At 37.3% G+C, this 26,537-nt stretch overlaps 1 protein-coding gene across 4 annotated transcripts in view; it reads right to left on the bottom strand.

Moving 5' to 3' along the window:
* The window catches only part of plce1 (phospholipase C, epsilon 1), a 133,124-nt gene that overhangs the window by 5,201 nt on the left and 101,386 nt on the right, over positions 1 to 26,537 (bottom strand). For 3 of the 4 annotated variants that reach the window (XR_002649894.2, XM_022669336.2, XM_022669338.2), the window contains 21 exons: positions 26,247 to 26,421; positions 24,761 to 24,883; positions 24,527 to 24,663; positions 23,678 to 23,916; positions 23,118 to 23,179; positions 22,765 to 22,930; positions 20,079 to 20,186; positions 19,879 to 19,995; positions 18,762 to 18,920; positions 16,402 to 16,531; positions 14,878 to 14,919; positions 12,906 to 13,015; positions 12,670 to 12,787; positions 11,507 to 11,638; positions 9,917 to 10,210; positions 9,489 to 9,652; positions 7,481 to 7,742; positions 6,034 to 6,152; positions 2,827 to 2,955; positions 1,589 to 1,780; positions 396 to 557 (listed from right to left, as the gene is read on the bottom strand). Coding sequence is in view for 3 of the 4 variants with exons in the window: in XM_022669336.2 (XP_022525057.2) it covers positions 396 to 557; positions 1,589 to 1,780; positions 2,827 to 2,955; positions 6,034 to 6,152; positions 7,481 to 7,742; positions 9,489 to 9,652; positions 9,917 to 10,210; positions 11,507 to 11,638; positions 12,670 to 12,787; positions 12,906 to 13,015; positions 14,878 to 14,919; positions 16,402 to 16,531; positions 18,762 to 18,920; positions 19,879 to 19,995; positions 20,079 to 20,186; positions 22,765 to 22,930; positions 23,118 to 23,179; positions 23,678 to 23,916; positions 24,527 to 24,663; positions 24,761 to 24,883; positions 26,247 to 26,421 (3,140 nt within the window). In the remaining variant the exon portion in view is untranslated. The remainder of the gene's footprint in view (positions 1 to 395; positions 558 to 1,588; positions 1,781 to 2,826; positions 2,956 to 6,033; positions 6,153 to 7,480; positions 7,743 to 9,488; positions 9,653 to 9,916; positions 10,211 to 11,506; positions 11,639 to 12,669; positions 12,788 to 12,905; positions 13,016 to 14,877; positions 14,920 to 16,401; positions 16,532 to 18,761; positions 18,921 to 19,878; positions 19,996 to 20,078; positions 20,187 to 22,764; positions 22,931 to 23,117; positions 23,180 to 23,677; positions 23,917 to 24,526; positions 24,664 to 24,760; positions 24,884 to 26,246; positions 26,422 to 26,537) is intronic. The other variant, XM_022669337.2, reaches the window with a different exon arrangement.

Here is a 26,537-nt window from a genome sequence, read left to right on the forward strand (position 1 = left end):
CAAGGTTACGTCCGTTTCCAGAAATCTTGATTTTCCTTTGTCCAGAATAATCAAGATGTTTACAAGCCTGTGGCACTGTAGCTAATCTCCATGAACCTAACTTTTAATAAAATCCGCATTATATCGCCAACAATATTGATACAATACTATATTGTGATATTATTTTAGGGCCATATCACTCACCACGAATGAGAAGGAATGGCAGCATTACAAAGTGACAAATTCTTAACTGTGGCAACGTATTTTTAAATGTGTAACAGGCCTTAAAATGGTCTGGTTTAGCTAGAAATAGCTGAAAATATAATCTACATGTTACTACATGATGTTTTATCATTGAAATCATTACTGTTAAAAAAAAAAAAAAAAAAAATCATTAAAAACACTGAAGGACTGACCTGCTGGATGATGTCCTGGGCAGTGCTATAGCGCGGGGCTTTAATGACCGTGTGAGGCTGCTCTGGAGAAACGTCATGAACCTGGACGAAAAACATCTCCTCCTCTCCTCCAGTACTGACCTCCTCTGCTCCCTCCATCACTGTGCTCTTCTCGTTTACGTTCTGTAAATAAAGAAGCTGCTTCAGTTGCATTGTCTTAGTAGATTTTTCTACAAGGCACCTACTGACCACCAGGGGGAGGAAGAGCTCAGTGATCAAAACTACTGATACATTTACTCTGCCAATGGCCTTACATGACTTACAGGTCACGTGACTGCAAATTCATTGGTTTCCTCACAAATTGTATGCTATATTATTACATCTTATGTAACTTTGTAATACTTGACTTTTAACTCTGCTGGTTTAAACCGTCTAGTTCAAGCATTAATGTGTGGCATTTAGTTTAAGTGAAGATATTGCTAAATAGTCTTAAATAGATTTATTGTTTGATTTTTTTATTTGGTGGATTAATAGTGGTTAATAGTCAGTGTAACATTTATCAGTTAATAATTTTTTTTTACCCTTGAGACTAGTTTCCACAATAGAAAATATATATATATTTTTTTCAATTTTCTTACGGTGAAGAAGAAATGTTTAAGTTTATGTCCAAATTTCTTTTTTTTTTGCCCCTGACAATCAGAATTTCAATAAAAATTGAAGAACTAAATCTTTCTTTAGTTATCTGATTTTTTTTACACTTATTTCCCACAGACTATGTGGAGGGAATTACTCTTATAAACATTACACTGACTAATAAAGTCATGAGACTAATGAAGTCATGAAATCTGTCAGATAAGCTGAAGAATTACTTCATAATTCAGTACAGTTTAATAGGTAAATGTTTTACTTTAAATATTCAATGATATTATTCACTCTAAAATATCACCTGGTTATTTTTTTTGTTAATTATTGTAATATTACACTAAAAAGCTTGTGTATTACAGGGTTATCAATTCTCATGCATTGGGCGCGAGACGCACACATTTCAAGCAGTTCACAATTTTTTACACGTTATTGACCAAATGTATTTTTATAATTTATGTTTATTTTATTATTAATATTTGTTTATTTATTTATTTGTTAATTTTTTTTAAGTAACAACACTGAAACGCCTGTTTATTACCAATGTATATTAAAAACAGCTATTTATTTACCTCCTTCCTGTTTCTGAGGCATATTCTGCCCACGTAGCCCTCCTCTGGTTGCCAGCTGTTCACTGTTTTAAGCACACTCTCGTCAGCAGTTAGGGGGCGCTGCTGAGGTACTTTCTTTACCTCGCTTCTCTCCTTCGACAGAGGAATCTTCTCCTCCATTAGGAAGTAGTCCGCAGAAGTATCTGGAACCAACTGGTGAGGACAAGCATATAGACTGTGTTTAAAGGCTATGGAATTGTGGAGAAGTGAATGTGAGCAGACGTATGTCTGGACAGTCTCTGTGTTCTAAGGTACGGTCCATTCATCCCGAGGAGCACAGTGTTTTTAGATTAGAGAGCTAGCAACAGCTTTAGGTTACCCTTTAATACTAGTACTAATAGTAATAATCACATTATAAATATAACACCTTTCATAGACAGAATGCAGCTCAGAAATTACAAGACACAAACAAACGATTATTTAATAACAAAATGATATAAAAAAAATATATATACATAAAATATACATTCACACAGTGAAGGAAATAAGTAATTGATCCCATGCTGATTTTAAAAGTTTGTACTCTGACAAATCAATAATTAAAGTCTGTGATTTTATGGTAGCTTCATTTTAACAGTGAGGGATGAAATATTAAAAAGAAAATCTAGAAAATTAAATAATATTTAAATTTAAAAAAATTATTTGCATCGACGGGAAGATTAACGGGGCCATGTATCGCAAGATCCTGGGTGACAACCACCTTGCCTCCACAAGGGCACTGAAATGTTTTTTGGATGGGTCTTCCAGCAAGACAACGACCCAAAACATACAGCCAAAAAAAAGGAGTGGCTCCCTAAGAAGCATAAGGTCATGAAATGGCCTAGCCAGTTTCCTGACCTCAATCCCACAGAAAATCTATGGAAAGCTGAAGCTTCACATTTCCAAATGAATGCCTAAAAACCTTAATAAATTGGAGATGATCTGCAGAGAGGAGTGGGCCAAAATTACTTTTGAAGTGAGAGCAAAAAAACGCCCCAAAAAACAAGAAACGTCTGACTGCTGTGCTCGCCAACAAGGGTTTTGCCACCAAGTATTAAATTTTATGTTTTACTAGGGGGTCAAATACTTATTTCCTTCAATGAAATTCAAATTAATTTTTATTTCTCATTTCATATAATTTTCTCAGTTTTTCTTTTGATATTCTATGCCACTGTAAAAAAATATATACATGTATATGCTACATACGAGCTGAGACTTACCATGTCCAAAAGCTGCTTGGCTGTGATGTGTTCACTCACAGTGACTACAGTGAATGGCTCTGGGCCTGGTGCACCATGCACCGTCACTTTGTGCTGTATCCTCGCTCGCCTCTCCTCTGAGCTAAACAACTTCAGGGACAAGACAACACAGCAACAGCTTACAAAACATCATAACTCACAACTTCATACTTATTCTTTTATTTTACATGACATCCAACAATAAAACTGCTGCTATATTGACTACTAAATCAGGGACTTCTAGAGGATTTGCATAGCATAAATTAGATAGCTATCTTACAAATTAGTGCCCATTCCACCAGGAAAAAGATTATCCATTTCAATGTAAAGCTTTCAATCGCAGCTTTTTATCCTAAGTCCTGTTATGTTTTGGGGGATGTGTGTTTTTACTATGCTTTCCTTAGTTGTCTTAAATCCGATCTAGATCCATCCAGCTATTTAATTAACACCCATTCCACCAGAATAAACTTAAATTCGCTACAGTTTCAGTCTTGTGCTGTGGTGTAGCAGTGTTAGCAGTGTGCTCTGCTAAACCTGTATATAAGCTCAGTGATAAAAACTGTAGCTATAGCTTTTGGTGGAAATTGTGCTAAATTGTTAGATGTGTACTAAATTAAAAAAAAGTAGCCATACAACAATTTCTTTTAATAAACTTTCTTTTAATTTCTTTTAATATCTACGTTTGTAGAACGTAGATATAATTTCACTACTGGCGGAATGGGTGCTAATGTGCCAACTAGGTAGCTAGCTAGGTAATTCTGTCATTTGTGTTCTTGAAATTGAAATTTGAATTGACTGACCTTCATCTCTATATAATTACTCCTATTTAGTGTATACTAACTTTATGCTCTCACAAACACATAAAGTGGCAAGAAATTCAACCAATTAACTTATGAGACACAGGTGACTAAGAAAATGCCAAAATGTGCAAAGCTGTCATCTAAACAAAAGGTGCTACTTTTTTGATTATTTTTCATAGTTTCATAGATTCATAGTTTGAATGGCTTTTGGAAGACTTGTACTGTATGTCATAATATCTTCGCAATGGTTTAGCAAAATAAATACTGATTTTAAGGGAAAAGGTTTAAAAGTTTAAACGTGTACCTTACTTAAAATACAAATTAAAACCATACCCTATGCAGATCAAGAGTTAAGCTGGTCCACAAGCTTAACCAGCTTGACCAGTTTGAGTTGGCCAGGCTGTTTGAGTTTTCAGCAGGGTAGTGAAACACACGTACAACTCAGATCCTTATGATTTCCTGTTTATCTTCAGGCACTGGGCTGGAACTGTGGGGGGGGTTGGGATGCGTCGCATTCTTAAGCTGCAACAACATTAGAACTATTCCCAAAATGTTTTGTTAAGTACGCTGCCTGTTTCCTGGACACGTTCCACAGCAGCGCTTGCTTATCTAAAGCAGGTTCTGCCCATGCAGCACATCTCTGTTAAATATACCAAATGACTGAACAGTATTTCAGGAATTACACTTCTAATAAAATGTTTCTCACTGCAACTATGGGGAGTCACATTTGCCTCATAGCTTCACTGCAAAACTGAAAACATGAGGGGTCAACTAGATATGAATTGCAAAGCAAACTAAAAATTATATAAAAAAAAAATTAAAAAGATAAAAGTAAAAAAATATAAACAGATACGTGGTTGCTGTTTTTTTGGTAGACAGTTGGATGATTATTTAAAGGTGAACTTTTCTGTCCACCTTACTCTGCCACACCCACTTTCAAGTGTTCGGATATTGTGTTAGACTATCTGGTCAGTTCATATAAAATGTTTTTGGTTGTAAATTGTAATATTGTAAATAAATACAGTCTGAAGTAGCTACTGCTGTCGACAATGAACATAAAATAGCTAGATACGCTAACCCAACAGTTCAACAGGCTATTTAATGTTGTTTACAGCTATTTGGGAGCATATGTGGAAACATCACCATCAAAGAAGAGGAGCCGTGTCTGTGGATGAAGGAGCAACATTTAAAACATTCATTCAAACATCTGCTCTTACCATTCAGTGGAGGGAAACTCCGCTATGAAGCTCCAGTTAAGCAGACGTGCCAGTGCTGTAGTGAGGCTGTCTGAGACGATGCAAGCTAACCTACAATTGTGGGAATACAGGTGTGTGTACCGGGTAAACCGGACAAGTCACGCCACATGCAATGCTTCACTGTAGCATTTGAACCATTCTATCAACCACAGACGCAGTTCCTCCCCTGTGAAGGGTGGCGGATGGATGTAATCGTATTTTTCGCACTATAAGGCACACTTAAAATATTTTAATTTTCCAAAAAATCGCCTTTTTATCCAGTGCGTCTTATGTATTAGTTTTACCAGTCAGGTTGTAAGGAGCTGTAAACCCACTCAGCCAAACTGTAGTGTTATTTAGGAGTTTCAGTTTAATTTTCCAGCACTGAGGCTGGAGAAGCATTAGCATTAGCTGCTAACCACGCTCGCTATTTCCCCATTCAGAGGTGAGTACTATCGGCCTGTAGCCTGCTCCTAACCCCGGCTAGCCCAGCTGGAGCAGCTTTAGCATTACCCACTAACCGCACTCACTATTTTCCCGTTCAGAGGGGAGTAGTATCAGCCTGTAGCCTGCTCCTAACCTGGTTAGCACTGCTAAAGCAGCATTAGCATTATCCGCTCGCTCTACCACCCAACAGCAAGATCTGCTGAATTAGAAGTTACTTATAGTGTCTCTTAAAATGTGCCTTATAATCTGGTGTGTTATGTATGAAAACATATATATAATATATATAATAATAGTATAAAATACAGTAAAAGGAACTCCTTAACACTGCAATCTTTGTGTTTTGTTTAAAACTGATGTTTAAGCAAACTTTTCTTCTTCCTCTAAAGATTGTGCCTCACTCTAACTGAGCATGTTACAATACTGAATCTGTACGTTTACTATCACTGTGGTTATAATCTCAGTGAGCCACTGCTGCACTGGAAATTCCAACACAAAGTAAACAAACATGCGCTGTCCATGTTGTCGCACAGAATAAGGTAGATAAGTACTTTGACTTTTTCAACTAGGCCTATAATATCCTCAATTCTTCTTTGTTCACAGCGTAACCAAGTAAGTTAAGTGTTGCTAAGTGATTGCTAGGCAGTTGCTCTGCTAGACATTTTTTTCTGAATATTTAAAAGGTGAGATGTCTCGGGGGAATCTCTCACCACAGCAGCAGGCCGGGGTCCTCCAACTGGACTCTCCTCCGTCCTCCGGCTGAACAGGAACAGGCTGGACACCTCTAGTGATTCATTGTGCTGGTTCCTCAGCTGCACGTGTCTGTAGCCTAAAGATCCAAAGCGCAGTAGAATTAAATTAAAGCCCTCCATCTGTGATAAACAGCTGCTCATGTGAACACAAAGCAAACAGGCAAACCCATCCAGACCAAGCAAAACCAATATACAAATTACACATAACACAAGACAGGACTGTCGTAACATATCTTTCTCTTTCCCCTATTGGACAGGCATGACTTTGGCTTTAGGTTACCCTGTAGGTTACCCTCTATTACTAAGAAATCTTATTGATATTGGCCTGTAGAGAAGTATGGTCAATAGAGTAGTACTCAAGACATTGGCATACTGGCATTATGCCTAATGCCAAATGTGGGCTAGAGAGGTACAAAGCCCCCCCGGCACTGAGATGTAAAACAGTGGAACATCAAATTATTTTTTTATTTTACTAATAATTTTTTATTTTTATATGTAGTGTGTGCCTCAAAAAGGCACAGATCTTCATATCAGGGGCCTTTCACAAAAACATAAATCGAGAGACACGTTACTAGTACACGTCCTAGCATTCAAAATGGCATCAGGTTGCCAGTTATGCCATGAGGAATATTGACGAAATTGTTTGCACTCATAGAAGACTTAGACAAGGAGGGGGAACTCTAGAAACTTGGGCTGGAGTTCTGGGTGGCTTCAAACGATGAAGATTGAAGCCACACCCACAACCCCCCTTGCCTAGGAACGCAGAGAATGAGATGGAATAGAATTTTGTCACAAGAACATAAAGGAAGAGGAGGGTTTTTTAGGATGCATGGTAATGTTCATGGACCTCCTCCCAATTTTTTTAATAACTCTAAGTATACCCAATCGATGTGGAGATCTGTGCAAGTGCAGCAGCTAGAACAAGCTGAGAAATCATGTTATTTAAAAATGTTTTTTGCACGTTATTAAGTCAAACACTACAAAAGTTTTAATAATATTTTATCTGTGATTTATAAAAAAAAAAAAAAAAAAAAAAACAGACTATAAAGGCTTTAGCTTTTCCTACTACTGTCACAATATCATTACCCAGGTGGCTAATAGGCTCTTTTGTTAAAGGGCTGGACTTGATCTGTAAACAGACGCCAGGTGAGCATTACAAGGAGACCTGTCATTGTGTCATCAACTTATCATACAACATATGGAAATGAAATCAATACAGTATTGCAAAACTAAATACTGTGATATGGTACTAATATCAATGTTTTATTACACCCTTTTTGGTAAACTGTAATGTTTTGGTGTTTGGAGGAGGATTTTTTAGAATTAATTTTACAGACTAAAATGATGAACTATTACTAATTACTATAGCTCTGCTATAACTGTAGTAAACACATTGTGCTCTGACCAGGTTTGAGGGCTTTGAGTGGTAAGATCCTCTGGGCTGTCATCTGTGAGCTGTTGTTCTCTACCACAGCCAGTCGCAGGAAGGCCATGTCCTCGAAGTGCACTTGGAAGGAAAAGTTCTCACTCCACATGGGGTTGAGTGTGTTGCGATGGATGGGTTTGGTGCGGAAGTGGCAGGTGTCCACAGGCAGGCCTAAAACCTCTACCTCCACACATGGGCTGCCACTGCTGTTCCCTGGACACACGTTTTGCCCTGACACCACCTGGAGGAGAGGGATACAGGAGGGTCAGCACCTTAGGGTGCTGGTGGCTTTACACAACTGTACATAACATCACACAATATTGCCTGGTTCACATTACAGGATTTAATCTTGAGTTTCTCAGTTTTTGTGGTTTTCACACTACAGGATTGATCAGCAACATAAGTTCACCATTTTTTTTTACTATCACAAGAACACATGATAATCTCTAGAGAATGGCAATATCCACTTGAAGTGAAATGAAAATGAATGGGTTCATATGGAGCAATTGGTGAAAGAAAAAAATATTTATATTTATAAATGTAATGATTTTTATATTGAAAATTGTACCAATTTCCTCTAAACAAAATAGGCACAGCAGACATATTATTAAACATTTTTTTAAACATGCTTTTGGATGCATTTCCAGCATCAGCCCTCCAACCAGTCAGTTTCCAGTAAAAGTAACAACTTTACCGCATAAAACCCATTTGCTGAAAAAGGACTCTACTGCTTTACAGTCATAGTCTGATGCTTTGGTTATAAAATACAGCTTTACTACTGTTTATATTCAATGCAGCCATATTGGATTCAAGGTTGGTGAGGATGTCCTGGCTTTCCAAGAAGAAAATGTGGCTTCTCAGAAAATCTCAGAACGGAGGGGTTAATTTGTCTCCCCTCAAGTAATTTTTTTTCACTAAGACAGACAAACTGTGACAGACTGTATTTTCTGGCCCATGTATCAAAAAAGCCAAATACAACAACCAGCAGTGGAAGCTAAGAGAGCCATTAGTACTAGGTAAACAATCTCCTTAAAGCATGCAATGACATTTAAACCAAGGCTTCTCTCAGCATGATGTTACAACAAACAAACCTACACACTGTTTAAATATTATTGTCCAAAATGATGTCTTTAACCTCAGTCTACACATTAATCACATGACCATCTGAACCATCATGTTTAATTTGTGTATAATTCATGCTGTGTACTGATTTAACCCCTTAAACTGCAGTTGACGTGAGCCCCATTTGGAGTTTTTTTCTTTTCACATGCTGTTTGTGTGCTCACTTGGTGCTTGGCCACAAAAATCTCTGTAAAGCTGCTTTGCGAAAACATTACATAAATAAATATGAACTTGAAATTTTCAGTTTATGCCTCATTGTACAGACCCACGCAGCTCACACACAGCTTAAGAAGGTCATCGTGCCATGCTGGGTCTCATCCAGGGTTGTACGATATTGATAAAATACCATATATCGGTAATTTCTATAATTCAGCTGTTAGAAATAATAAATGATACTTTGCATAATTTAAAAATGTGTTTGTAAAAGTCTTATATTAAATTGGCGCTTTTTAAAGGACAATTATTTGTTAGTCAATATATTAATGGATTATTGAATTATTAAAATCATCAGTGCAAATATCAAACAGTGCACGTATAAGTACCTACCAGATTTTTTAAGCCTTTAATAACGGGTTTTTAAATGTCAATTAAAGAATCAGAATTTGAATTTAATTATATTTATATTAATGGTGTGAAACACTTAGAAATTAATTGTATTAATTAGAATAATATTATGTGCATGATTTTTTAATGCTGGTATTTTCCTGTATTAGTATGACTTTTTCCTAATACAATTTTCCATGCATCTGGATTTAAAATGTAGTTATTAATAAGTAAAATAAATAATACAACAAACGCATTTGTCATAAATAATAATATAGGACAAATTAGTATTGCTTGTGTGTGTGTGTGTGTGTGTTCTTACAGTGAGTGTGTAGACAGTGGGGGTCATGTGCTCCAACTCTCGGTCCATTGGACTGAACTGCTGGTAGAGTGGACAGGAGCGGTCCCACAGCACTGGGGGCTTCAGGATATACCCACAGTGACCATTAGCCTCAAAAAATGCAGAGTTTAGCTGCATGGGCAGATCTGCAGAAAAACACACAGACATGTTTACATATTCCAAACCTCGCAAATGCAAAGGTGTACAACTGACACAACTGTTCACAGACACATATCTAGCAGTCAACAATCCCTCACCAAGAGGTGTGCTACCCTAAAGTAGCCTTGTGGAGTGCTATTTTATATGCAGTCATAATCATATCTAATAAAATAATACTAAAATCAATGTAATGTCAAATTACCAAAATAACACTTGCATTTCTTTTGTTAGATCAGCTGGAAAGTGCTTACCATCAGTTTGGTAGTTCAGAGCAACAAGCTGGATGCCGTGCAGCCAGTACATGAGCGGGTTTGGGTTGGCGGAGTCTATGCGAGTAGCAGCAGGGTAAGTACGGAGCAGCTGGGCCGCTGTGTGCTGGATCAGCTTGGAGGAGTAGCGCCGGCACAGGCGTTTGGCAGCGTTCTCGTTGACGGAGGAGATGTGGTAGCACTTGGGAGTGCGGATGATTGCGCTGAGCGAGGGAGCAGAACCAGATACAGACTGCGCCTGCTCCTCCAAAGTCCCCTTTACACCCTCTAAAACAGCTGCAGGAAAACACAGCACAGGACGCAACTGTGAACACAACACTTCAATAAACACCTGAATTATTAGCTTATTTTTATACTTCTCAATTTTAGTTTGTGCTTTTGTTTTACTAAGTTTAAATAAGTCCACAATAAATCTGGGCTGAACCATTAACATGGTAATTTTTTAAATGCAAATTAATAATGTAACCACATTTACAGCACCTGGTGATGCATTCGCTGTAGAGATTACCATATTTTTTGCACTATACGTGCTAACCCTGGCTAGCACTGCTGGAGCAGCATTAGCATTACCTGCTAGTTAGCCGCTAATGCTAAGGCTTCAGCTTCAAAAGAAAGCTGTAAATAAACGGAAGTTATAAACAGGAGAGAATTCTGTGTAGATTAACATCCAGCACTCGATGACTCGTCTATAATGTTTTTTTGTTTTTTTTATTAAGAATTACAGTTTTGTTTACTTAATTCAGCCGGTGGCGAGGCCTGTTGAATTAAAAGGAAAACATAGTGATACCCCTGTGCCTTACTAGTGTCACATAAAACGCACCCTATAATCCAGTGCGCCTTATGTCTAATAATAGACCAGAAAATAGACGTTTATTGATAGTGCGCCTTATTATCCGGTGCGCATACAGTGTGAAATATACGGCAATATATTTTTAAGTGATTAACACCACTAATATAAATACTTTTCTAATTTGCTCTTCATTTGATATTTGCAATAAATATCCATTTCTGAACACTTATGATAATGAATATTAATCAAAATATTTCTGTGATTAATCCAAATAATTATTTAAAATTAACTGACACCACTAGTATAAACATATTTAATGCCTTTTAAAAAAATGTTAATGTATCTACAAGATACAGGTACTGTATTACTTTAAGGTTTGTCTGTATCAAGCATTGAGAGCATGCAGACAGGCAGTTCCGTCAGTATCTGTATTTAACTGTGTGTGCATGAATGAATCTTTAAAAAGACTAAAACTAGCTCTATTCCTTTAATACAAGCAACTTTAGCTAACCACAGGGGAGACATGCTGGCGCTATTAAGCCCAAGAGGTCAGTTCTCTTAACATCTTCAAACTGTAGTCTTCCAAACATGAACGCATGCAGTCAAAATACAAAAACAACATTTAAATTCCTCTATGCGCCTAAAGGCATTTACTAGAAACAGACCATGTTTTTATGTGCTTTCAAGAACTGTTTTTAAAAGAGGGGAACAGTGAAAACGGCTTCTCCCAGAGGAGATCTAAGTGGGTGTTCTGTTTCCTGTGTGATCCAAGGCAGTCGTACCTTTTCCTGGGCCACGGACCAACGTCACTGGCTCCCCGGGGCTCCCACGCACAGGAACGGTGCCAAAGATGGACTTTCTACTCTTCCGGTCCTTTGCCCTTCCAGGGCCTATAGGCGAGAGTGTGGAGAGTCCTGGTTCCCACACACACACATTTTTAGAAACATGGGGTCAAGTCACATTTTGATGCTAAAAAGGTAAGTGATCCCTTTGGAATTATAGTATCATGCAAATGTTTTGTTCAAAATGATCATTTCTGTTAACAGTTAAGCAAATTGAAGAGGAAATAATCTCCAAAAGACAGATGTCCCTATCTTACACCCTGCGCAAGGCATGTCGCTATACCCATTGCTATCTTACACTCCATCAACAGTCTATTTTCTCTGCTTGCACCTGCATTATTTAAATAGCACTGGTGCTTGTGAATATATCTACGCCGATTGGTGTGGCTTGGAAATAAGGTGTGTTTAGGTAAATTTCTGGTGTATTGCTATCTTTGCAAAAAAAAAAAAAAAAGGTACTCTACTGACTAAAAACAACCTAGACAGACTTCAACAATTAGACGTTTATTGCTATCTTGGCAGAGAATTGTCAACACAGGTGTGTACACCTCCACACACACACACATCGACATGCAACCCATAGCGCAATTTCATTGCTTTAATTCTATAATCTTTGGTGGATCAAATTAAGTTGGGCTAATCTAAAGTTACTCGTTTCCATGTTTCACTACACCCCAAATCCATTTAATACTGGATTTCTCCTTTTAGCAGAGGCTTTGATTTGCTCTTCTATTAATACTAAGAGCAGCTATCTCTTGAAATGTTCTTGGTCATCTTAATCTCCACAGTTTCTGATAACTGTCATTTCTTAATTACATTTCAAACTGAAGAAATGGCACCCTAAATATACTTTGCATCACCCATTTTTATTTTCAGAGTGATTAGAGGAAACCATGTCTGATGTATTTTAGAGAAGGTTAGAGATGTCTGGGTATTTACAAAGCTTAAAACTTTTGTCAAAGTTATCTTTGATTGTTGTTTTTAATAAAATACATACATATTTGATGCCACTTATCAATAATGTATCGCAAACGAAAACACCTCTCCCACCCCTAATAATCACTATATCTCTACTCTAATGGTTTTAGAGGTCTGGGTCCTACCTGGGAATTTAACAGCCTGGCAGTAGATGATGAGGTCTGAGAGTTCCTGAGCGATCTGCCTGCTCTCCTTCTCATTCTGCGGCAAATAGAACTCCTCCCCCAGCTCCATGTCAAACATCTGCACAAGCACAGGTACAGCAGGACCCCGAACATTACTCCATACAGTACTTTGTAATACACAGCCACACTAAAGGGAGACTGTACAGTGTATAGAATAAGTAAATTAGATTTCATACCTTTCCTTTACTGCCTGCTTTCTTAAACCGCTTTGGCATTTCGTCATTAGACTCGTACTGGAGCTTCTCACTCGAAGACTTTCCCTCAGGTTTGTCATCCAGGATGTTATCTGTAGATTGAGAAACATCCTGAGCTATTAGTTCAGTTAAAGCTAAACAGGTAGGTGGCGTTAGTCAAAAGTGTGGAAACACTAAGCTTTTCAAAATGTTTTTGTCTGACAGTGTGCAAATACATTTATATTAAAAAACACTGAACACAGAAAAGCAAGCGTTAATTGTCCTCATCAGCACTCAAACACTTTATTAAGAGTTTAACCACATCCAGGCCTAAAGAAACCAAATAGTTTAGAAAAGAAAGATGTCAAATCCTGTTCAATCTACACCAAAGCAGGAAACTGAAGGAGTACTTTCCCGAGACTGAGATTAAGACTAGTCCTTGACCACACAGCATTTTAATGGCCTGGGGTGCTGCTGGTGACTAACACCAAAGACTATAAAGAAGTTCACTAGGCAGTAGGGGTGGGCGATATGGCCCTAAAATAATATCACAATATTTCATTGTATTTTTGTGATAACATTATTCTTGGCAATATGACAAAACAAGGATATTACATTTTTTGGCAATATTATTGCACAGAAAATGATATGGCACATCCCTAATTGAGATATTCAGCAGATTGTTTGATTATTTTAAGTGCTTAAATTTCCTTGAGTTTCCATACTTTTCAAGGTGCTATTTTACTTTAAAAAATAATAATAACTTAATGCCTTTTGGAGATCATTTTCTTCAACTTGTTTAACTGTTTAGAGTCATTTTTGGGGGGTTCCTAAAAAATTGACAGCCAATATTCTTCACCGCAGGTTTACCCTATGAATTTCACCAAGCAGTAGGGGTGGGCAATATGGCCCTAAAATAATATTACAACATTTTAAGATATTTTTGCAATAAAGGTATTCTTGGCAATATGACAAAACAGATATTGAATTTTTTTGCGCAATATTATTGCATATGAAACAATATGGCACATCTCTAACTGAGATTTTCACCAGATTGTAACAGAAGTCAATGATCTAACATATCACGATAATAAAATGTACTTCATATATACAGGATTGAAGTTAAATAAATAATACAGGTAACTTATATTTATGAATGTGAACTGTGAGTATAGCCAAATATAATCTAAGCAAAACCTATAGATTGATTAATGAGGCTTGCAACATGAAAGTAGACAAGCTTTTTTTTTTTAACAAAATATTGCTTTAAATTTTAAAAGAAGGCAAGATGCTCCTGTGTGTACAGTGATGCAGATAGAGAGCTCAAGCTATAAAGAACACAATGTCAACTAAACAAACAAAAAAAAAAAAAACAATTCACACACAATTTCACCCGGCACTCCTCAATAGCAACGAGGTGGTACACTTTAACTTTCACCACTACAAAGAGAAACATCCATTACACCAAAACAAAAGGCTGTCTCTGTCTCATCCTGAACTGGACTGCTGGATGAGGTCACTTGGGTGGAAAAGATGGGAATGGGCAGAAAGTGAAGGGAAAGAATCCTGCTTCTCTTTTATTTTAGCAAAGGAGCATGCAGGGCCTGAGAAACCAGATGGCTTTGTTTTTTTTCTCTGATGAGCCAGTTCTGATAGCAAGGTCACAACATTTTCAAAACACTGTGGACAAAGAGGAAGGGGGGCAGCTTCATGTTAACAGACCACACAACCCTTCTTTGTCTACATAAAGCAGGGCTTTAGCCATAATACGATTCAGTTCTTTCTACAGTCTAAAACAAGGAACTTCTATCTCGATCCTCTACCTTTAAAAATGCTGCTATTCAAGCTTCAGACAAAGATTGAGCAAAATGTCCTTGCAGTCCGGCAGTAAGCAAACCACACAAGCTCCCAGCATCAATTACACACTGCAAGACTCGGCTGTACACACAAACACACACTAACACACTGGGTTTACCTTCCTGGCAAAAAGAGGCAGTGGAAGCATTGAGGACATCGGCTACGAGAGATGAAAAGAAAGATAAAACAACGAAGGAAAGATAAAGTGTAAGTGGAACAGAGGTTGGCTAGTTACAGAGTGAATAAATAATGGCACTTTTACGCTGCATGGTACCTACACTACTTAAGTAGATTTTCTAATTTGTACCCCTACCCCTGGACTAATGTGATAGCAGTGGAGCGCTAAAGTTCAGCAACCTAGCTTCTGGAGTTGAGTTAATTTTAGGACATTATATGTTTTTAAATAGGAAGCTTCTGCATTGATGTCAGCTGGTAAACCAATTAATTATTATTGTCCTACTCTAAATTCCTTGTGCTGGGGAGCTGAAACTGGCCTTTTAATTTCATTTATTTTCCCATCTTAAAAGATGCAACCTCTGCTGGCAGGTACAACTAGGAATTCATGCTTGTTACGAATAAAATGGCAATAAAACACTGAAACTACACGTTGAACTAGGGTGATATAGTTTAAAGCTTATATTTGTGGCCTTCTTTGATCGTGCCACCCCCACCTTGCCAGCGATTTCTTATAGCCCTCTGTTTTATATGTGCCTTTAAAAACTACCCCTCTGGCTTAACAAAAATAAGGATTCCTCACCCCAGGCATGCACTAAGCACACATTTTTGTAGCTAGCTACCTCAGCAGTGCTATTTTTGTCAAAGTTTATTTGGAGTTCACAGTGAAAAGCAGACAACAAGCAATTGCTAAAGCTAAATTAGCTCAGCTTTAACTGGACAACAGCAAGTTTATGGAGGGATAAACTGACACAGAGCGCGGTAAGTAGTGATAAACTTTTAGTTTGTTGAATATATGGCAGTAGAGTGTAAAAATAAAAACTTAAACCTGTTGGTTAATGTGTCTCTCTGCAGGCTCTCTCCCACACTCCCTGCCTGCTCTGTGCACAGCAGCACTTGAAAACGCAGTGCTGCCGTGGGAAGTAATATGGAGACAGCCACTGCTGTGTTGAACGAAACATTACCTGTTATTGTTTAGTATTAATTATTCAGTATTTTTACATATTTCAGCCAAATGCTTTATGTGTTTTTTTTTGCCATTTTCAGATTATATATAATTTGTTTTGTGACCAAATATTGGGTACATCGCTAGCTAACATTTAACAAACACACTGATAGTGTGTAAAATTATGCTGTGGTCTTCTGAAGAGGCACAGATTTTGTGAGTGTTTTGCAACATCATCTGCTACTTTCAAAGAGGTAACTGTGGTAGGGGAAAACAAACCAGGTTTAAAAAAAAAAAAAAAAAAAAAAAGAAGAGTAGGTACCATGCAGCAGAAAAACACCATAAATCTCTTTGCACTTAATACAGGAACAGCAATAAACATCTAGACAAACAAAAAGGGTTAGTAAATTGTAAAATATGTTAAATATAAAGTAAGAGGATATGAAAAAGAAAAATAATATTTTAATTAATACTATTTAAATGATTGTTAGCTGCAACAATCTCTTGATTAATCACACTTACCATCAGAAAGAGACTCGTAGTCATAGTCGTACTCATCTTCCTCCTCCTCCTCTTCCTCGTGGTTGCCTAAACAACTGCCGGAGGGTGTACTGTTGTTGGCCTGGGCTTGCATGTGTGCCAGCTGGAGTGCCTATCAAATCAAAGCCAAAGGAAATAACAAACAACTTAGTCTAAAATAGACTCTTCACCTTTAGCGCTGTTATTCATCCTTTCTGTCAAAGTCAACAAATCATGTGAGACATTATTAACGTCATTAAGTCAAGTGACTAAGTGTTAACACTGGCCAGTGTGCTCATGGCAAGGTAATAATGTGAATTATGAGAGCTGGAGTGAGCTCTGATTATGGGTTCAGATGAATGATCATCACATCCATATTCAATGTAGAAGACCATACATACACAAACATCCCACAGGGCAGTGCAGTGTTCTTTAGCTTCCACTGGTAACGGCAAACTTTATGGGATATGATACTAGTTATTGTCCCATGACTTCCGGCATGTCAATGTATAGAACACATATAGTAATTCAGATTTGAAGCTTGGCAAACAAAATAAAGCTTCTTCTACCACTTACCATAGCACCACTTTATTAATGGTTTTATATGTCTAAATTATTCATTCCATTTGTAATATATAGACAAAATATTTATTGTGCATAAGTTTATTGTTACAGTGGCTTGGAAAAGTATTCATACCCCTTTAACCTTGGAATGGAATGATGGATGGAGCTGGGTGGAGATGGATGAAGGCAACTAAAGACTTGAGACTGGGAAGGAGATTCACCTTCCAGCAAGACAATGACCCTAAACATACAGCCAGAGCTACGGTGGAATGGTTTAGATCAAAGAATATACGTGTTAGAATGGCCCAGTCTTAAATCCCATTAATCTACTGTGGCGAGACATGAAAATTGCTGTTGAACTGTTTTATAAAGAAGAATGTGTATAAATCTCAGTCTCTAGATGTGCAGATGGTTGAGACCAACTCCAGCTGGTTGAGACCAACTCCAAAGCACTTACAACTGTAATTGCAGCGAATGGAGGCTCTACTAGGCATTGATATATACTTTTGCACATCACACTTTTCAGATTTTTATTTGGTACAAATTAGGGGTGGGCGATATGGCTCTAAAATAATATCACAATATTTCAGGGTATTTTTGCGATAACGATATACTTGGCGATATAGGAAAACAGAAAAATAATTAATTCATTTCAGGAATATAGTATAATGGTATAACAGTATAATCATAATGTGGCAAAATAAATAATATAGCATAAAATAATATAATGCAGCAAATAATAATGCAGAATATTTAGTGCATGCATATAAACTGCAAATTAAATCAATTATACAATAAATAAACCTAAAGCTTCACAGTAAATAATAGACTACTTTTAGGACAGAACAGCCCTATTATCACGATATGGATTTTTAATATCATGATATTTCTGTGTCACGATATATTGTATACGATATAATATTGCCCACCCCTAGTACAAATACATTTTTTTTAAATCAATGATTCTCAAGAAAATCACCAGCTTAGTTCTTGCCAGTGTCAGTCCCTTTTAGAATTAGCCGTTTAAGGGCTCTGTCACTTCTATAAATAAGTTGTTGCTGGCCACAACATGTATGTATGTGCTGAATTAGTGTTTACTATGTTTGTGTTAGCGTGTGCTAAAAGGCAAAACACAAACAAACAATCTAGTTCATGCTTAACTTTTTTGTGATAAAAGCACAAAACTCATTGTTTTAAAATGCTTACATCTCCCTCATTTGCTGACTTGCCATGGACAGTAGCTACAGATCCCTCCCTCAGAAGAACTCTGCTGACTAATTCTGCTGTGCGCTGTCTTAGGTTCTGAACCAAAATGACTGAAATGGCATTTATTCAACTTAATCTAGTGGGTGGGGCATCACAGTAGGGGTTGACGATGAGGGGTGGTGCCAGGGTGGTTCTACACAGGTTTCCTTATTGTGATGTCGGAAAAAAGGAGCCATCTAAATGGCTCATAGAAGCAGATGATTCCCGACACCAAACCCTTAAACTGATTCACAGAAAACGGATGGACGGATGTTTTTTTTACGTGCTTTGAGTGTTTATTAGTGGAAATATTTTTGCATAATATGTCCCCTTTAATATACCAATCATACAATTGATTTAAGTAATGAGTTAACATTGCGGGTGTTAAATTTAAACAAGCATGGTGTTAATTTAGCAAAAAAAAATATTGATTTAACATTAGCAAATTTATTTGTGTACTATTTTCTACAATGTGTAGAAAATCCCCCTATGTGACACACTTAAGGGTGGAATCCCAGCCACCTTCACGCCTTGATACTAAATAAATATTGTACCTTTTGTTTCAGAATATCCACAGGCGCCTGATGTGCCTTCAACTTTTTGTTCTTGAGCAGGATTTTTCCCCTGAGCTGCAGAGGTGACGGAAGCAGTGGGTCATCTGAGAAATCGCTCTCAAAGAGGAACTTTGTCACCAGCTTGTCTCCAAACACCGTCTTCAAGCCAGAACAAGAATATTAGTTTAAGGTGGTTATAGCAGGTACATGGTGCTTGAAAGTTTGTGAACTCTTAAAAAAAAAAGTATATTTCTGTATAAATAAGACCTAAAATATTATTAGATTTTCACAAGTAGCTTAAAAGAACCCAGTTTAAACAAATGAGACAAAAATATTATATTTGCTCATTTATTTATTGAGGAAAATGATCCAATAGTACATATTAGTGAGTGGCAAAAATAAGTGAACCTTTTCTTTCAGTATCTGGTGTGAGGCACCTTTGCATCATTAACTGCAGCTAAACATATCTGGTAACTGTTGATCAGTCCTGCACACCAGCTTGAAGGAATTTGAGGCTATTAGTCAATACAGAACAGCTTCAACTCTGGGATGTTGATGAGTTTCCTCACATCTTATCTCATCTTATCTTATCTCTTCGACTGGATTAAGATCAGGATTTGACATGGCCCCATTCCAAAACATTAACTTTATTCTTCTTCAACAGTTTTTTGGTAGAACGACTTATGTGCTTAGGGTCATTGTCTTGCTGTATGACCCACCTCGTTTTGAGATGTTGTTGTTACCTTTTCCAGCCTGATGAGAATCAATAAACTTCCTTTTGAGGTCCTCAGAAATGTTGTTTGTTTGTGCCATGATACACTTCCTAAAACGTGTTGTGCAGTGCAGACTTTGATAGATCCCTGTTCTTTTAATAAAACCAACTCTACCCTCTTACATCTGATTGTCATTCCATTAATTGAAAACACCTGAATCTAATTTCCTCTTCAAACAATGTGCTAATCCTAGAGGTTCACATACTTTTGCCACTCACAAATATGACTTGAATGATGTTTTAATTATATTTATGCAGAAACATAAAATATTCATAAACTTTGAAGCATCAAACGTTATAATACAGTAATTCAGAAACAGTGACTTAGTCACCAAGATGACATACCTTAAACATTTCAGCCATCTTCCTCTGCTGAGGAAGAGAGCAGTGGTTCTCAATGGACAGGATGACCGGCATCTCTGAGTTGACAAATGCAGTGCGACTGATGGCCTCCACCACATCCTGCACACAGAGAAGTCAATTAGAACAAGAAATTTTATTCAGTCTTTATAGAGTGAAAGTGCCACATTTCTTGTTAAACAAACCTTGAAGGGGATTTTGGTGGTGAGTGTGTGTCCGTGGTAAATAATGGGCATGCCATCATCACCATCCCAGCAGTCCAACTCCACACTCCTACAACCCTGCAGCAGCACCTACAAAGACAGGTAAGCAATTAGCTTAGCATTAGAATATGTTTATATGGTGCACACAAACAGTCTAAATATAACTATTACAGCTGGCTAAAGGTATCAGAATACCACTTTGGATATATATATATATATATATATATATATATATATATATATATATATATATATATATATATATATTGGATTTCTGCATGAAATACTAATAAAATGTGGTCTTTACAAATATTACAAGTAAATAAAATCTAACTGAACTGCCATGAGAGAAGCCTTACAGTACATGACACTGCCTTTCCTGTACCAGACCAGGGCTCAATTCTTAGCCTGGATAAGCATAACTTGCTACACCAGTAAGGAAACATCACACTGCAGGTAAAAGTGGCTCAAAGTTGATGTTTTTAAGTCATATCTTTATGGAAGTGAACAGCAAAAATGAAAAAAGTACCATATACTTATACATATACTATTCAGAGTCTGCAAAGCCAGTTGTAACTCATGAACTTTATTCACTTTTATGTAGAATAAGCCAAATAAAGTAAAGTAATATATATACACACATATATATACACACACCTTTAACTCAAAGTGACTTCCTCTTGGTGCTTTAATCTCATTTTAATTCTTATACTATATAAGCACTGAATATATTTTATTGACCAAAATATCAAACTAAAAGAAAACTAAATGTGAACAGGAATAATATTTAGAGGGGAAAAAACAAAACTGTTAAAAACTGTAGCTCATTTAACTGACATAAACCCATTACAAGGGTTTGGCAGAGGCTTTAGCTTCACTTAACGAGGCCAAACAAGCTTTGTAATCGAAAATACACTTAAATGGGACTTTTTCAGAACACTGACTTAACTCACAGCGACCTAGTATGCCATTTTATTCAAGTATTTTTAATTAACAATTATTTATATGTAATATGTTCATTTAATATGATTAAATGTGTTAACTGGGCCAAAGTGATTAATGCTGCTTATTGAATGCACGTAATGTCGGCAGCCAGGCTTGTAGTTACTCATGTGAGTTAGTTAATGCTATCAGGAGGCTAATAGCACACAATAACGTCGGTGAGGCGCGCGGGAACTGAGGTAAGTTAACTAATGCTAGCGGGAGGCTAGCACTACACAATAGCGTCAGTCAGGCGCGTGGTTAGCGGGCCACGTTAGCTAATCCTACCGAGAATACACGAGAATACACAGGCAGAAGCGGAGTCACAGAGCCAAGATAACTAATGCTAACGCGAGAGAAATAATACACAATGGCGCCGGCCAAGCGCGCGGTTAGCGGACCGCGGGTAGCTAATGCTAACCTATGCTAAGCTATGCTGACTGTCCGCCGACACATGAGGCCAAAGCGGCCTTTATTACACAAAATTCGACCTTTATAAGGACACACCACCCATTATCCCGTATTATAGTGCTTGGTGAACATTTATACTTGCGAACTCTTAACATATTTTTCCACCTGGACAACAGGATACACAGAAGACACGCTGAGACGGTGTGCTAAGCTCGAGCAGTCAGATTCACCTGAGAACAATTTCCTGTCGCCTACCTAAACCACAGTCTAGCGCCCGCCCCCTAGCACAGCTCCCCCTGCAGAGCTGGAGGAATCACATTACAGTACAATAACCTGTTCAAAGATCAAAATAACATACTAGTGCATCTTAAAAATTAGAGTAAAATTAAAAATTACTTTATTTAAGTAATGCAGTTCACAAGTGAAACTTATATTTTATATAGGTGTATTACACACAGAGTGATCTATTTTAAGCGTTTATTTATTTTATCGTTAATGATTATGGCTTACAGCTAACGAAAACTCAAAAATCAGTGTCTCAGAACATTAGAATATTATATAAGACCCATTGTTACTTTTGGCAGTGTGGGCAGTGTGCCAAGTACTGCTGGAAAATGAAATCCGCATCTTCATAAAAGTTATCAGCACAGGGAAGCATGAAGTGCTGTAAAATTTTGTGGGAAAACAAAACTGCACTGACTTTAGACTTGATAATAAAACACAGTGGATCAACACCAGCAGATGACATTTCTCTCCAAACCATCACTGATTGGTGGAAACTTCCCACAAGACCTTAAGCAGTTTGGACTGTCTGTCTCTCCACTCTTCCTCCAGACTCTGCTCCCTTGATATCCAAATGAAATGTAAAATTTACTGATGATCAGTGATGGTTTGGAGAGACATATAATCTGCTGGTGTTGGTCTACTGTGTTTTATCAAGTCCAAAGTTAGGGCAGTGTTTTCCTGCAAAATCTGCTCACACTGCCAAAAGCACCAATTTGTATTATGTAATTTTATTTTTTTCAGAGACACTGTTTTTTGGGTTTTCATTGGTTGTAAACCATAGCCATCAACAACAAAAGAAATAAACACTTAAAATAGATAATTCTGTGTGTAATACATCTATATAATACGAGTTTCACATTTTAAACTGAATTACTGAAATAAAGTAACTTTTCAATGATATTTTTGATCATAAATAATAAATGTATAATAAAATAAATAATAAATAAATAACACATTTAAAAAGACCATACAAAGTTAATCCCCGTCCCACCTGACTGTAGAGCTCCACTGAAGACTCCCCTTTCAGCTGGTGGCCAGTGAGGTAAGTGTTGTGTGAAGATTCAATGTAATAGTAAGACAGTGGATACTGCATTTCATCCAAGTTCACTTGTGACTCTTCATTTTTAGAGGCAAAATTGTCTTTATCCATCAGAAACCTTTAAAAAGAAAGCAGCGCACAGTTTTTTATCAGATTAGATATTTATAACAATACATTGATTTATATTTATTATGATAATGATTATCTATGAAAGAGCTGTTTATGCCATGGCTTGAGGATCTGCCTGTGCATCAGTTGTGTGTAGTTGTAGTAGTGTTTATATGAATGTGATGAAGAGAACAAACCTGGCAAAGCCTTCAAAGGACATCCAACCCATCTGGCGCATGCTGGAAGAAGGCTCAAATTTCTGAAACAAAATGAAAATAAATTAAATTGATAATCACATCAGCATGTATCTCATTCGAGTATTGCGTAACTGCCTGGATTAATGTAGTTCTGAAGTGTACAGAATGAAAATCTTTAGAACTGTCCGTCACTCTTTTATTAGTACTTGGTGTTCTGGCTCTCAGGTTCAGAGCGAGTGTGTTTACTATAAACCCAGTCTTCTTAATAACAGCACATTACAACATTTACAACTGTATACTTTTCCATTAATGCTCTGCTGGGCAGTGTGGTGTAACTATAGCATATATAGCTATACCCTTTTTATACTGAGCTTGATTGCATGCCTTGTAAAAATGAATAATGTACTATAATGTAGATGTAGATCTCTATAGTTATAATAGCCATATTACTACTGTTCTGTTTCTTTTCTGATTACAGCATTTTAATCATTATAGTTTTGTCCCTCTAACTCATGAGTTCCGTTTTTTGGTAAACGCAGTCAGCCAGTATCATTCTTCACCTGTATGATGCTTAGGATCTCATCGTAGGTCAGGTGCTCCCGCTGACAGTTGACTAGGAAATCGTTAAGCTGAGGAATGGCAAGACCCAACACGCCCAGGGACGCGTTCTCCACGCCCGTGCCGTTGGTCACAATGCTGGCAGCGGCGATGGCATCAGAAATCTGTTTCTGGTTATCGGACATCTGCTGGCGCGTGCGGATAAACAGGCCCAGGTCTGATCCGTTACGGGTCAGGAGGTCTACAAGAGGGACATTGTACACTTTCAACTGCATGACTGTATTATTAAATCATGAAACACAATACACAAATCAAGCATAACATTATGACCACCTAAATATTTCTACACCATTGGCCTTTTTTTCAGCTCCACTGATCATATAGAAGCATTGTATAAGTCTTTAAGTACAGACTATAGTTTTGTACCTGTTCTACAAAAAAAAAAAAAAAACTGTCCTCCTATGGGAACAGTAGTTTATATTAACATTTAAAAGTATCCTTACCTTTTGGGTTCAAAAGCACCCAAGTAGCCCAAATAAATATTAGATTAATACAGTAAGTAAATAAACTAATATGTCAAATCATAAAAATTGGATGTGAATTTTTATCTGGCCCATGTTTCCGGTATGGACTGGCTGTAGAAACTTTTGACTGGGATTCCAGCTATCTTGTTTTCAACCAATTGAGTGTAATGTTGTCATGTCATGTTGTAATGTTGTCTCCTTAAAGGGTCTTAAAGAGGTTATAAAGAGGCTCAGGAGGCTTTTTTATAAAATGTTATAAATGTAAAATTATTATTATTATTATAATTATTATTATTATTATTCCCAACAGTGTATCTCAGCACAAACCTAGGTCAGGCTGAAGGCCTGTCACTTTGTCGTCGATTCTCAGAGTGGTGTAGAGAGGCACTGAGTCCGGGCCCGAGCGGCTGCAGGGAACGGCGTAGGTGTCAAACAGCTCTTTCAGATCCTTCCTACTGCGGATACTGCAGAAGATACAGAATTAAGCACTGGCTTTAGTGTGTGATCTGCCAACCAGTAGCATATTTACTGCAACATCAGAACCAAGACAGGGTTAAAAACCTGAAAGACTTGAAGAGCTCCACGAACTCGATGAAGCTCATGATGCTGTCTGAGAGCATGAGGTTCTGGAAGCCTCGGAAACAGTCTTTCCCTCGACCGTGCCAGCTCCTGCTGCTCCATGCCCTGAAGACAGAGACAGAGACACTGAGTGCAAAAACAGATGAACAAAAACATGCGCAATATACTAGTGCATCTCAAAAATTAGAATATCATTAAAAGTTACTTTATTTCAGTAATACAGTTGTGAAATGTGAAACTCATATGATATAGAAATATTACACAGAGTGATCTATTTTAAGCATTTATTTCTTTTAATGTTGATGATTATGGCTTACAGCCAATGAAAACCCAAAAATCAGTGTCTCAAAAAAATAAATTATTTTGTAAGAACAACTGGTACTTTTGGCAGTGTGGGCAGTGTGCCAAGTCCTGCTGGAAAATGAAATCTCCATAAAAGTTGTCAGCAGAGGGAAGCATAAAGTGCTGTAAAATCTCCTGGTAGACTAACACCAGCAAATGAACTCCCAAAACCATCACTGACCAAGTTAAGAAGTACAAATACTTAATTATCCTTCTTCGGCATAAATATTGGTTATCTATACTTTACTGGAGTAATTATTTTCAGACAACTTTAAAAATATATATAATTTAAATTATTTAAATTATTAATGATATAATTTAAAAAAATAGCCTTGTTACTCCTATTTCATTTTACCTTGTTTTCATTCCAGCTTCTCACAGTTCATAAAACCTCTATCCGGATAAATCACTCCATCCAGATAGAGTGAATCTGATTGTGATTGGATGTAGAGAAGCATAAACATATACTATTCCGACACCCTATTGGTTTATACTGTGATCCATCACACCTGCACACGCCCCCACCCCCCCACACTCCAGCAAGAACATAGCAGATGTATGTAGAATAGTATGAAGATGATCCGTGCAGAGATTTAAGAGAACTCCAGACAAATTCCAGTCCAACTAAGCTTCTTCAATATACTTACATTCTATTTTTTCTAATGGGCATATATGCAGCTGAAACAGGGATCCTAGTGCATCCCAAATTTATCAACATTAACATTTTAATAATATAACATTATAGTCAATTATGGCTTTTAGAAAAATGTGTTTTGGTGAGGGGGTAGTGCATCATAGGACTCTGTGGAGCCGCCTTAGCTTTTGTTCTTAATACCGTAATTTTTTCCCCTTACATTACTTTTACTTTTAGACTTTAAGTAGTTTTGAAAGCAGTACTTTTACACTTTTACTTAAAGAGTAAAAAGCTTGAGTTGATGCTTCAACTTCTACAGAAGTATTTTAAACCTTAGTATCTCTACTTCTACCTACAGAGTAATGAATGTCAATACTTTCACACCTTTTTCTGAGTAATATCTGTAAAGGGTTTGGGTTAGTGTGTGTATGGGCTTACCTGTACCATAAATATCTCTACCAGTACTGTAATGAATAAACGTAATACTCTTACCCGGTCTGGGTTTTGAAGTTGCCAGTGAGGACAGGGGAGGAGTGGGGCCGGGCAGGGGTGGTGGTGTTTGAGGTGGAGGAGCAGGAAGAGGAAGTGATGGAGGACGTTCCAGGGGATTGGGATTTGGTGCTGGGTAAAGAGAAAGTTCCGGGGCTGCCAAATGGGACAGAGTCCTCTACAGATACATACAGTAAAAATGTGGTTTTACTTTATAATACAACTATAACCTTACAGGATAACCTTACTGATTACATTACATATTGTTGCTGTTGGAAAAAATAGCATCTTTAA

The sequence above is a fragment of the Astyanax mexicanus genome, chromosome 15, assembly GCF_023375975.1.
Source record: "Astyanax mexicanus isolate ESR-SI-001 chromosome 15, AstMex3_surface, whole genome shotgun sequence".
Taxonomy (NCBI): Eukaryota; Metazoa; Chordata; class Actinopteri; order Characiformes; family Acestrorhamphidae; genus Astyanax; species Astyanax mexicanus.